Below are 12,696 nucleotides of genomic sequence, written 5' to 3'. Positions count from 1 at the left end.
CAGACACCTGACAGAAGAGACCAGCACCCACCTCACTACAGCCCCCTTTCAGGTAGTTGTAGAGAGCGATAAGGTCTCCCCTCAGCCGCCTCTTTTCTAGACTGAACAACCCCAGATCCTTCAGCTGCTCCTCATAAGACTTGTGCTCAAGGCCCCTCACCAACTTGGTTGCTCTCCTCTGGACACGCTCAAGCAGCTCTATGTCTTTCCTGTAGTGAGGGGCCCAAAACTGAACACAGTACTCGAGGTGCGGCCTCACCAGTGCCGAGTACAGGGGAACAACCACCTCCCTGTTCCTGCTGGCCACACTGTTCCTGATACAGGCCAGGATGCGATTGGTCTTCTTGGCCACCTGGGCACACTGCTGGCTCATATTCAGCCGGCTGTCAACCAGCACGCCCAGGTCTTTCTCTGCCGGGCAGCTTTCCAGCCACTTCCCCAAGCCTGTAGCGCTGCATGGGGTTGCCGTGACTGAAGTGCAGGACCCGGCACTTGGCCTTGTTAAACTTCATATGATTGGCCTCAGCCCATCGATCCAGCCTTTCCAGATCTCTTTGTAGAGCCTCCCTACCCTCAAGCAGATCGACCCTGCCTCCCAACTTGGTGTCATCTGCAAACTTGCTGAGGGTGCACTCGATCCCCTCATCCAAATCATCAATAAAGATATTAAACAGAACAGGGCCCAACACCGAGCCCTGGGGAACACCACTTGTGACCTGACCTAGTGATCTAGTGAGTAGTAACATTATAGAAAGCCCAGCCTACAGATAAAGGGTCTTTTACAGGTAATGCCCCGGGGTAAAATAAACTCCAGGCATTGTCATTAACAGCTGTATTAATCTCTTCCTGCATCACTGCTCCTAATATAAACCAAACATCATACAGAGATAGCCTAGAGTAATTATTGTTAATTATCTGAGCCGTGTGCCTGACTATACTTACACTGGTGTTACAGTGAGATACAACTGGTAACAGATTAATTACAACATTCCATTTTAACCTTCACGAGACACATTTTGCTCTCTTAAGATTTCAAATAAGTTGTATTACTTTATTATTGGGACAAGAAAAATAATTATTGAAGGACAGAAATAGGAATTGAGTTTATTTCCTAACTAATGGATTTACTTTCAAAAGAAATTTTGCGTTTTAAAAAAAAGTATCATTTGTGAATACCAACAGGAGCTCATTGCTTCAAATTCAGCACTGCATTATGCGTAGGATAACTGCCAGTTTTCTTCTAATAGGAAAATTCTGTAACCTTAATTAGTTACTTAGTAGAATATGGTTCATCATTTTACAGTGCCTTATAAGTAAAAATTAATCTTGCAAACATGAAATTTCAGGCTTCAAGCAGGTATGCTCATTTTTCTAGCACCTTCCATTCTCTCCACTACCATTCAGAAAGATGTAATGATGCATAAAGACCCAGCTATCTCTTGCTTTTTCACAAACAAGAAATGGAATGATGAAAAAACAGGGAGGCTTCAGACACAGAACCAAAACATAGAAGTGATGAATAAAGTGAATTTGTTCAGAGAACATCTTTTAAGAGTCACATGTAGAATCAGAAGCATTCTGACTTTTCAGTTCATGAAGTCACAATTTTGCATGGCTAGTAAGTAAATCAAGGTATTTTTCCACATGACTTCTTCATAGCTTCAGCATCCTGGGAACGCCCCTTTAACTAGTAGTTTCTAGATTATCCTGCCTGAGTTTTTATCACAAATGGAGAACTCCCCACTAGGCTGAGGAGTATATACATGCATAGCACTGTTCTGTCTGGAGGGTGACTGATTCTGCTTCCTGTTTGGCTCGCTTCCAGCTTTCTGTCTTACCATTAGTCAATGCAAAGACCTGATGCTGGACAGAGTACCCAGAATCAGAACAAGGTGAATACTTGCATCAACCTTCACCCTGTTGGCTGATATACTCAACTGCAATCACATTGGACCAGGATGGGAAAAAGGAAAAAAATCAAAACTGTCCCAAAAGGGAAGATGTCAATAAGAACAAAATAGATTTATCCCTGTTCCACTATCGGCAGGCAGTATTCAACCCAATGGGCAGAAACTTTTCTTTGTACTTACAGAACAAGGGCTGCAACATTCAGCTGTAGGATATTAGTCTTTTCCTCCCATAATCTTGAACAAGAGAATAAAGAGTACAGAAAAAGATGCAGGTGTTTCTACACATGCATGTCATGAGTGTTGACAGGAGCTAGAGGGGAGAAGCAGAAGCACAGTATAGTGCCCTGAGGCAATCACTCTGTCTTATGGAGGTGTCTGTATCAGAGCTCATCACATGTTCACGGACACCTTTGTCCTTTTTTATTAGAGTTGATAGTTGGAGCAAAGCAGGTAATGGAGAGCTGATGAGGCAAAAAAATGAGATAGGGCAAAATGGAGAAAGTGCAGAAAAACACAAAGTTAGGATACAAACCGGGTTTATAGGAAGCAGAAGAAAAAAATTTAATTCAGGAATGAAAGTTTGATGAGCTTCAAAAGGAGAAAATGTAGGCTGCAGAGGACTATATTGACAGTGTCCTAGATGTCTCTTTTAAGATGAGGTGTTGTCTTTAATGTAAAGGCAAAGAAAGAAAATGTAGCAAGGACTAACTATGGAAAGTAAGAAAACTAATAAATGCAACTTCTAGATAGGGAATCAGGCAGGAAATGGGTGTGATCAAGATTTAGAATAGGAAATGTGACAGATAAGAGAATTCAGACCTTGTTTCCAGTATCAATTGTTTAGAAATAGGAGGGGTTGCCTCTGTTACCCTGAAATTTCATGGCTTGGATTTGTCATGCATTGTATCAGTCAGTCTTCTCTGGCAAGTAACCATAGTTCTGGCCTGTAGCAGATACCATTAGAAAAGGGTATCAATTTAGGTTAGTTCAAAGTTAGTTTATTTTACTCAATATAAAATTTCCCTGAATGAATTCTTTTTTTGGTTTATGGACAGCTCATCATAACTATGGCTGATGTATGGAGGGAAAAAAAAAAAAAAGGAGATATTCCCCTGATCTGAGGAAAGACCATTGTGCCTAAGAGAAATAACTCAGAAGAATTCATCATAGTACAAAATTACCTATGTATTTCAGATGAGATTATTGTCCTCCTGAGTAACATGTTATTTGCATAGTAGATCTGCAGGTTAGACCTGCTCAGACAGTAGCATGTTTGTGTGCTTTACATTACCAAAACACTTTCTAAGTTTTACAGTTATGAGTCAGCGTTCACATATTTTTACCTTTTTCCTCATCCCTGACGTGTTTCAAGTTTGTATATACTTTTGCCTGGCTCACGCAATGTGGAGAGCCATGAAATTCCAAATTGCATAAAACAATTGTTGATTTCACAGGTGTGCAAGCACAGACACAGAGGTCTCCATATATTTATGGGACTGGAGTGCAGCCCCTTATATGTTGTTTGCATTGGTTAAACACTGCAAATATTATTTAATCGATAGGCATTTGATGCTTGCTAAGACAGTTGTTACTAAGGGCATAATTTCTACTGACACCTTTGGGAGTTTTAAGTCCAGACAAGGGCTGAAAGATCAGTCTTTAGTCTGCGTTTTCTTGCTGTGTATATTACCAACAGCTGAAACTCTGCAAGGACTTTTGTTTTTAGCTGCAGACATAAATGTATGTGCATAGGTCATTTGGTACAGCACATACAGATTAAACCTTGAAAATATTTCCAAGCTGCGTGAAAATCAGACCAACAGAATTTTTGGTAAGAGATTTGACTTAATTGGAAAGGCTTAAAATAAATGATCATATGATTAAAAAAAGCAAGGATTGCCTGCTATTTGTTGTAACCCCTATTTCTGTAATGCCCCTGTAGCCAGAGAAGCAGCTGTTCATTGCTGACATTCTCCCTGCCAGGCATTCCAACTCTCTGAGGTAATGGGCTACAAGCATACGGGCCTTTGCTTTAATTCTTTCAGCGTATCCTTCCGCATGGATAGAGCGAGGGGAACGCCTCCAGGAAAAGAAATTAAATGCACACACACAGAGGCACACAGAGACGGGCGATTTGAAAATATTCCCGAGAAAGCACTTTGCGCTCATGCAGTGCAGCGTCACATCAAAGAGGCTGCCTGAATTGCTGGCTGGCACAGGTTTATTTTGTTGTAATATTTTCTTCCACCTCTAGCTCTTTACCCAGTGGAATGATATCCAGAGCAAGTTTTTTGAGACAGGAAGTGAGGAATGTTTTCACTATGAGTGATCTGAGAAGAAGGTGGGTTAGCCGAGATAGCAGCTGTTTCGGGCAAGAGGAACACAGAAAGTCAGTTCCTGAGGAATACAGATGAGATGGCTCCGGGAGAAAAAGTCTTGGAGCACTGTGGGGTTTTTTTGGATACACGTATGTGAAAGGAAACTCGGTGTCTTTGGATCGCTGCACAAGGTAAGGGGAAAACAGCAGGCACAGTAAAAAAAACAGCGGGTGATCTCTGCTGTGTACCGCAAGACTGAGGAGTTTCAAGCATATTTCCTTTTTGAAAAGTAAAGGCTGTAGAACTGTGCTTCTGCAAGTAGGGGAGGTTTGGGATAGGCACTTATTGCTGCTCTTTTAGTCCAGGAGTCATGTCAAAGATTAACTGGTAAAACAAGGGGAGGGTGGAGGATTCTGATTTTTTGGCTCTCCAAATATTTCTGAAATAAATATATGTATTTTAAGCATTTGAAATAATAGGAACCCTTTTTCACCATCATGTATCGCAGTTTTATTTTGCACGCTGTCATTCACGCAGGCTGTTTAAAAAAATCTTTGTAAAGTAAAATCCTAATTATTGAGGGGGGAGTGGGAGGTGTAGGTAAAGGGGAAAGATACCACAGTGCTCAGTAATCATGTGTGAGTCACGGCCATGTTGCTGAAATTCTAATATAACATTTTTGAAACTACATGTTTGTGTTGAAATATAAATGTACAAAGTTTGACCACTAAAGACATTTTTAGCTGTTGCGTGAAAATTCCAGGCTTGCTAAATAAAGGCTTGTTACTGTAGAGGTCATCAGTTGGATTTGTAACTCCTGGTGGTATGTAGTTCCTTTTTGCTAAAGTAGCTTTATAACAATGCAGATGTGTCCGAATTTAAGTAATGCAGAAGGCAAATATGAGAGCACCTAGCATTGCAGAATGCACAGCTGCTGAATAAAAACAGCACAGCTGTGTTTTCAAGAAGTACACATGGCTAGCAGTAAAGTTACTGAATGATACCTCAGTGTTATTCATCAAACTTGCCTTTATTCTACAATATTTATTATATGTCAGGAATTTTTATTTTATAGTTGGTCTTTTGTGACATGGACTGGAAGTTAGTTACTTAAGTTTTCCTTATTATGTGTTTCAGAAGTAATGAAGATGATGTCAGACATGTACTAAATTAAAATGAAATCATTTAGGGTAAATGCTCAGTAGAGCAGTAAATGCAAACAACAGATCATAACCTGAAGAGCACTCCTGGCATGTTCTGAAAATTCTGCTCTAAACTTCCTATGTTTGCACTGCTGCCTGTCTGCAGAGTGAAATAACTGAAAGTTTGAGATTGCCTCATGTCAGCATTAGGTGGTTTGGAAATTTCACCTGTCAGGTCAGCCTCTGGTTAGTGATTTTTTTTTTTTTAAATACTTTTTTTCCCATGCCCTTAGAATACTTTTCTAAGGGCCCAATGGGGGCATGAAAGTTTGAAAGTCTCTCATATTCAGTGGTACTATGTAAAAACTGAGATTAAAACAGCATTGCACTTCTGACTGCAGCTTTGTAAAAGATGAGTAAGTTGGTTTCTCTCATTGCTGTAGCACCAAAGAAAGTACATAACTCTGCACAGAATGTATTGGAAAACGGGCCCTGGGGACGTGAGCTGAGGTCAGTCAGCCAAAAGTTACTCTGCCAGGAATAAACCCAGTGCGAGATTCTGCTGGCAGTGGGCAGGAAACTAAAAGCTTCTGTCTGTAGAGCATTCCCTGCATGCTGCTCTAGCGGGGCAGGAATTGGAGGATCAAAGTGCAGAGTGAGTAATAAACTGAGGAGTCCCTGTGTATCCCTAAATTTTTCAGGGAAACCTGTTGCTATTCTGCAGCTGCACCCAAAAATAAATCAGTTGGTGTTTGGGTCAGGGTTTTTTTTTGATTCATTTAAGATTTTAAGTGGTATCTGTTGAGGATGGGGATTGTGTAGGATGGTAGAACTGCTTCCAGATTATTAGGAGCGTGGTCATGAAATATGTTTATGGTCATTCTTTGGAGTAGGGTTGCAAAGATGTCATTGAGGAAAAATGCCGTGCTGCCTCCTCTTTCTCCCCGTTTTAGGCCTGTAGTGCCTTTCCGCCTCCCTTTCTTCTTTGCCGTGCTGCTTACAAGGGAGTCGGGAGTCTGATACGAGGTCTTCAACCTAAAGAGTTTGTGGTTGTGTTGAATAACATTAACTTTCTAGGTAGGTATATAAACGTGCAAGTAGTATGTGGCCATCTCTTTGTTTATAGCTATACCTTTGAGTTTAAAAACAGGTGCGCTAGGAAGACTACTTCTTCCAATCCCCCACTCCAAATAAATGGATGTCTTCGTGTTATTCCTCTCTGGTAATTCTAAGAGTCATCATAAATCAAATTGTGCCTTTTAATATGTGCTACTAATACATACCGGCCTGAAAAAACCGTAGGTGCTCGTTTTCTTTTTCCTTTCAGGCGGTGCGGCGCGGTGCTGCCACTAGAGGTCCCCAGGCAGAGCTCTCCAGGCCAACGGCGGCTAACAATGAGAGGAAGAAGCGTAGCTTGGCCCCGGGCGGCTCGGCCTCGGCCTCGGCCCCGGCCCTCAGGCTCGGCTCGGCTCGGCCACGGCCCTCAGGCCCGGCCCGGCCCAGGGGCTGCGGGCAGCGCGGGCCGGGGCGCGGCTGCCGGCTCGGCTCGGCGCGGGCAGGGCAACGGCCGCCACGCGCACGGCGCTGGCTCCAGCCCGCTCCCCCGCCCCACGGCCGCTCAGCCCCGCGCCGGCGGGGCGGAGTAGGCGGGCCCCGTCGCGGGGGTGTTACGCAGGGCCGGGGGGCGCATCGCCCCCAGCCCTGGGGCGCGGCGCTGTGAGGGAGGCGGTGCAACCCCCCCTGCCCCGAGGCGGCGGCGGCGGCGGCTTTATCTCGGGTGTGTGAAGCGCTTTCGCTTCAGTGGTAGCCGCAGTGCCCAGCCTCGCTGTAGCGACTGCTCTCAACACACCTGCTTCCGCCGAAAAAAACCCGTGTATTTACAGAACGTTTTTGTTTTGCGTGTCCTGCTGAAAACCAGCGCTAGTAAGAGTGACAGCTTTCTTAGGCTAGGGTGCATGCGGTACGAAACACGCGAGGAGAAAGGCGAAGCTTGCACGTTACGGAGTTGACAGGAGAGGAGGCGCGAAGGTGTTTGCAAAAGGTGGGGAAGCGGGTGGCTACCTTTGGACTGGGAATAAGTATGTTTTTCAAGGAAAAATTAGACCATAAATGGTTCTCAGTATCTGCATACTCTCTTGGCGAGGCAAAGCGTAACCTGAAACATCCTACAGCAGCTTAGGTATTAAGAAATAATGGTACAGCTAGCTGTAATTCAGGGAGAATTAGAGGAATTGGATTTTAATTGTCTGGTAGGAAATGGCTAAGGTGTGAGCTTTAATACCTCTCTTCCTGCCTTTCATTTTTTTCCCTTAATCGTTTATGGGGCTTGGTTTTGTGTTTAATCCAACAGATAGCGGCTGAGGCTGCATGCTGCTCTGAAAAACAAGCCAGATTGCTGGATTTGCGCTTACAGAAAATGGCTTTGTTCTGTATTAGAAATACCTTAGGCAACTCGGACTTCATAGAGGTATTTCATTTAAATACTGATTCAGTTTAGAAATACTTACTGCAGCCGCATTTGATTAAGACTCATTATTCACTTGTGAGTTAAAAAAAAAAAATCAGCTTGCCAAAGACTGGTGTCGTCTGTGGAAAAACCAGAAACTCTGGTGCTTATTTCATTATTTGAATGCATAACAGCTCTGCATTTTTGAAAAGTAGACTGATTATTTAGATTTAGAAAAAATAGACATGTTATTTCCCATGTTACCACTCCCCTTTTAGTCAAAATATTTCTGATTCTTGTATTTATTCTTTCTCTTTTGCTCCTTACTAGGATTCCAGTGGATGCCCCTTCTACTTGTCTCCTGGTGGAAAACTTGATTGTCTTTAATGGATACTGCTGCTGCTGGTTGATCTCTGGAGACTTTACAGCTCCTTACCTTTTGAGAGGAGATAGCTACTTGTCCCCTCTCAAGGTCCTGGTGGTAGTAGCTTTTTATCAGTAACCACCTCTGGGGGGGAAAAAGAAGATGCCTCTACCTTTTGGGTTAAAATTGAAACGAACTCGGCGTTATACAGTATCTAGCAAGAGTTGCTTGGTGGCTCGTATCCAGCTGCTCAACAATGAATTTGTGGAGTTCACACTGTCGGTGGAAAGTACAGGCCAGGAAAGTCTGGAAGCGGTGGCTCAGAGGCTTGAATTGCGGGAGGTAAGCAAACTGTTGATTGAAGGCGTGATTTTTGTCTCTGGTGCTAGATGACCTATGTGGTGAATCCTTACCATTTGGGGCAACCAGTTTATTTACTGGAGCAGCTGTCCTGTGTTCTCCTTGTTTCTTCACCTTCTGGTCTTGATGGGACTTCGATTGCTCCAGAACAGTTGAAAAACTTACGTTACAGAGCTAGGGAATGCCCAAGGGGAGGACGTGTTAGAAGTGGCAGTGAATAGAAGCTTAGAGCGATAAGCAAAGCGACTGTTTTTTAAACCTTACAATGCTGAAAATGCTGTTTAAGAAAAACCCACAAAGGAACAACAACAAAAAATTTCTGCCTAAGCAGCATGGTTAAGAATTACTGCAAGACTTCAGACAACTTTTAGCTAAGGATATGAAAGAGAGTGTTATTTGTGTGCGTGTATTTTTTTTTTTTTCTGATGTATTAGTGCTGTGAAAAGAACCTAAAGTGCAAAATGTGATAAGTGTACCAGTGACCAACTATTTATATTGCTTGTTCAAATACCACAAACATGTTTGCAGACACTGTCTTGGAGCAAGAATATAGTCATTTAGATCAAGTGCTGGCCTCATGAGGAAACATGGTTTGTACTAGTTTAGTCTGTATATATTTGTGTAACCTGCCTTTTTCCCCAAAAATTCCTTACTTGGTATTTCAAGGGATCCTTTTGCAACTGAAATTTATTCTTCTCCCACACATTTAGTGATTATTCATATATCTCCTGTATTGAGTGAATTACTTCTGAAATGCTGAGCTGTGAAACATTGTTTATAGAAATCTACATAGATTACCAACATATGAACCAATGTCATTGTTTTATAATTTTGTTGAACACAGGTGGATTTGATTGCAGTAGTTGAATGCTCTTGACCCTGTGTAAATTGACATTTCCCACTAGAGTCTCAAAAGGTTGAGTTCATTTTGTAGCCATTAAACTGTGACGGCATGTGTACTTTCAGGGGCTAGGAGAGAGAAAACTTGTAATGAAAGTTCAGTGCTGCTAACATTGTTCTGAAAAAGATGCTTTTGCTCTGTTATGTAGTCTGCCATATAATGGTGTTTTGAATATGGGATTCAAATACAGGACGAAAACCCTAGACTTAGGTAACCAAAATAAGAGTAATCATGAAAATAATTGTTGTCTAATAACTGTGATTTTTTTGAAATGTTATATTTTCATTGTCAAGCAATGGCAACTGCTTATAACTTTGCTCAAATATTGAGCAAATAAATTTAGGACTCAATCCTGCAAACATTTATTACTGTACACAGCATGCATTACTGTAGGATTTTCAGTAGGAAATGCTATATATAGTCAGTTGTTTTCAGATTTTTTTTTTTTCTGTTTTGAGAATAATAAATAAATAAATTAAATAGATGTGAATCCATTAATCTCTGTTTGTTTACTGCGGTTGTTTTCAATCCCAATATGCATTCCTGTATATTCACCAAATATTTTTTTTTAGTGTACAGTTATTTTGGAAAAATGCAATTCTGTGCAACGGTATGACTTTTTTTATCTTGCTCCTTCTAGCAAAGGGTACTCTCGTAGCCTTAGTGTTTACTTAGAACACATCAGATATCATATACTTAGAATTCAGTTATTGTTGTGTGAATGGAGTTTGTCAATTTTATCTATCCACTTTCAGTTGTTACTGCTAAGTCAACAGAAGGTAAAGAATTTTAATTATATTTGGTTTGCAAAACACAAAGGCTTTGTCTTCCTGAATGATGACTGCTAGCTTTTATTGAACTAGGCACAGTGTTGGAGATAGCAGTTTTTTCGGCTATTCTTCATTATCTATCTCTTTTGAGCTACTCCTAAAAATCTGTTTAAAAAAAAAAAAAAAAAGATGGCAATTCCCTCAATTAAGAGTCATATATTTGACTAAGGGAGTTGACAGTACACTGTTGAACTCTGAGCAGATTCCTTCAGTCATGCATTCTTGCATGGATTATTTTGGCAGGAAAATGTGTTGCAATAAAAGGGAATGGAAAATAAGGATATAAATTACTTTCCAGAGCTTGCATTCAAAAAATGTTGTTCTGCCTTTAAATAGATTTGCCAAGCAGATACTGGATCATTCCTGACTGCTTGCTTAGTAGAAAGTTTTCAGAAAGAAAAATTTGCTCAACATTTTGCTTAAATCTGCAAAACCGACATTAGTCCTTAATACTGTAAAATACTTTCTGTAAGATGTTGCATATTGTTAATGCACTAAGCACCCTTAAAGCATGAGTGTGAATTCACCATGTTAAATGTGAAAGTATGACTGTTTATTTGAATACTGAGACTTCAAGCAGTTATGAAAAACCAAGGCATCAGTTTCCGATTACTGTGTATGGGCTACACAGTTAGGACATGCGGTTCCCATGCACCTTCAAAATGCAGGAAGCATGAGGGAAATCTCTACCTTTTTACACATTCAATGGTAAAATTTAGAAATACCTCTTTCTCTCTGGTGTAGTCTGCAATTACGGAATTTGGACAGTGAATTGAATGGCTTATTTTTAATGCTGTGCCATCTTTTAAGATATTTAACAGATTGTTATGTAAATGAGTAGTCTTCAAATTATGCTTTGTGTGGCTAAACACTGGTTTTCTTCTGATTTTCCAATTAGTACTTCTCAATTTCCAAGTTGTATGCTAGTATGGACACATAGTTAGGGTTTAGGAAGTCTTAAGTAAGTTGACAATTTTCTAGTTTTTTTACTGAATAGTAGAGAAGTGAAATGAATGTGTTCAACTAAGAAGAACATCTTCTGGTATTCCCAGAATGTGACTCAATCAGCAATGAGTATGTAATCCAGCTCTCTTAAACTGAGGAACTGGGGAAAGAAGCCAAAGGGAACAGGGAACTTAAGTTACTTACCCTTTGTAGCGCAGCCTGTGTTTTATCCTGTGAGAGAACTATAACCAAACTTGATTTATGCAAAAAGCTGTATTTGTTGCAGAAAACCATTCTGGAATTACAAGCTTTGAAAAACTGCTGAGAGGTCTGATTGTTAACTACCTTTAAAAGTATGTGCAACACTGCTCATCTTCCATCTAGGGAGTGAGTATACAAATTAAATACTTGAAAATATAGAAATGTTTTTGTTTTTTTTTTTAATGTTAATACAGCTAGATATCTATAGGATGTTTGGTAGGAGGCGTTACAACTGATTTACCTCTGTTGCTGTATCTTATTTTATTTCTGTTTTCTAATAACACTTCTAAACTAGAACGAAGGGGCAAATTCTGCTCCTGTGTACAAGCAGAGTCTGACTTAACTGCAGATATGTGGTGGAGATTTGGGCCCAAGTACAAGAACTAATGGTAGGGAACTTCTGTGGAGAGTGTGTGTTGTGCATGTGCAAGTTCCTGTGTTTGTTTTGGACATGAATAGGAAAGAAGGGATCAAGGCTATCCAGATCCTGAATAACTTCGAAGTTCTGAAACAGTGCTTCAGAAATGCTTGAACGATGCTGGAAAACTTTGCTCTGAATTCTAAAATATCAGCTCTTGTTTGGAGAAACCACAAAAAAACCCCTTTAATTCAGTGTGGTGGTTTCTTAAATGTGTTTTGCTTATGTAAAGAGTGTTTTTAAAATAAGATCAAGTGAAACCATAAATATTCTTACATGTATATGTATCAGTAAACATACTGACTGTCAAATAAAAGATGGGCCAAGTCACGACAGAGGGATCACTAACTTAATTATGTTTATGCCTTGTATCAAAGTCTGACAAAATTTTAGCTAATGCTTTGAGAAATAAGAGGAGGAACAGTGCCCACGGTTGAATTGCTATGATTGCCTCTCTGAACCAAATTTTCCTTAAAATTAAGACAGGAGAAATTGTCATGGAGAAATGTATATAAAAATGCAGACCTTCCATGTGTAATCTAATTAATTTAAAAGATGCTACAAACTTGACTGCATCTCAAACATATATTAATTCTAAGTGTGCTGTAATTGTGATTTGGAAACCACGATAAATTGAAGAACAGAGCAGTTGGCCAAAAATCAGTAATTGCCTCTGCAATTATTGTAGTTCTTCCTTTTTCTGAAGGAAAAAAGCTATACACTGAGGTATAGGATTTGCATTCAGTCTTGCTATGTTGAGCAGCACAAAATTAAATTTTTTTCCATGAAAGCAATAGTGGC

At 40.5% G+C, this 12,696-nt stretch overlaps 1 protein-coding gene across 7 annotated transcripts in view; it reads left to right on the top strand.

Annotated features, from left to right (window-relative positions):
• Nucleotides 1-3,991: 3,991 nt before the first annotated feature.
• PTPN21 (protein tyrosine phosphatase non-receptor type 21) overlaps nucleotides 3,992-12,696 on the top strand; it is a 48,545-nt gene continuing 39,840 nt past the window's right edge. For 2 of the 7 annotated variants that reach the window (XM_052782937.1, XM_052782931.1), the window contains exons 1-2: nucleotides 3,993-4,419; nucleotides 8,147-8,522. In XM_052782937.1, coding sequence (XP_052638897.1) covers nucleotides 8,343-8,522 — 180 coding nt within the window. In that variant the 5' untranslated portion in view covers nucleotides 3,993-4,419; nucleotides 8,147-8,342. Of the gene's footprint in view, nucleotides 4,420-6,323; nucleotides 6,448-7,216; nucleotides 7,412-7,720; nucleotides 7,838-8,146; nucleotides 8,523-12,696 lie in introns of those variants that run through there. The other 5 variants (XM_052782932.1, XM_052782934.1, XM_052782933.1 and 2 more) reach the window with 5 other exon arrangements.

Source organism: Harpia harpyja, chromosome 3, assembly GCF_026419915.1.
Source record: "Harpia harpyja isolate bHarHar1 chromosome 3, bHarHar1 primary haplotype, whole genome shotgun sequence".
Classification (NCBI taxonomy): Eukaryota; Metazoa; Chordata; class Aves; order Accipitriformes; family Accipitridae; genus Harpia; species Harpia harpyja.
This window is presented reverse-complemented; position numbering and strand designations above follow the sequence as displayed.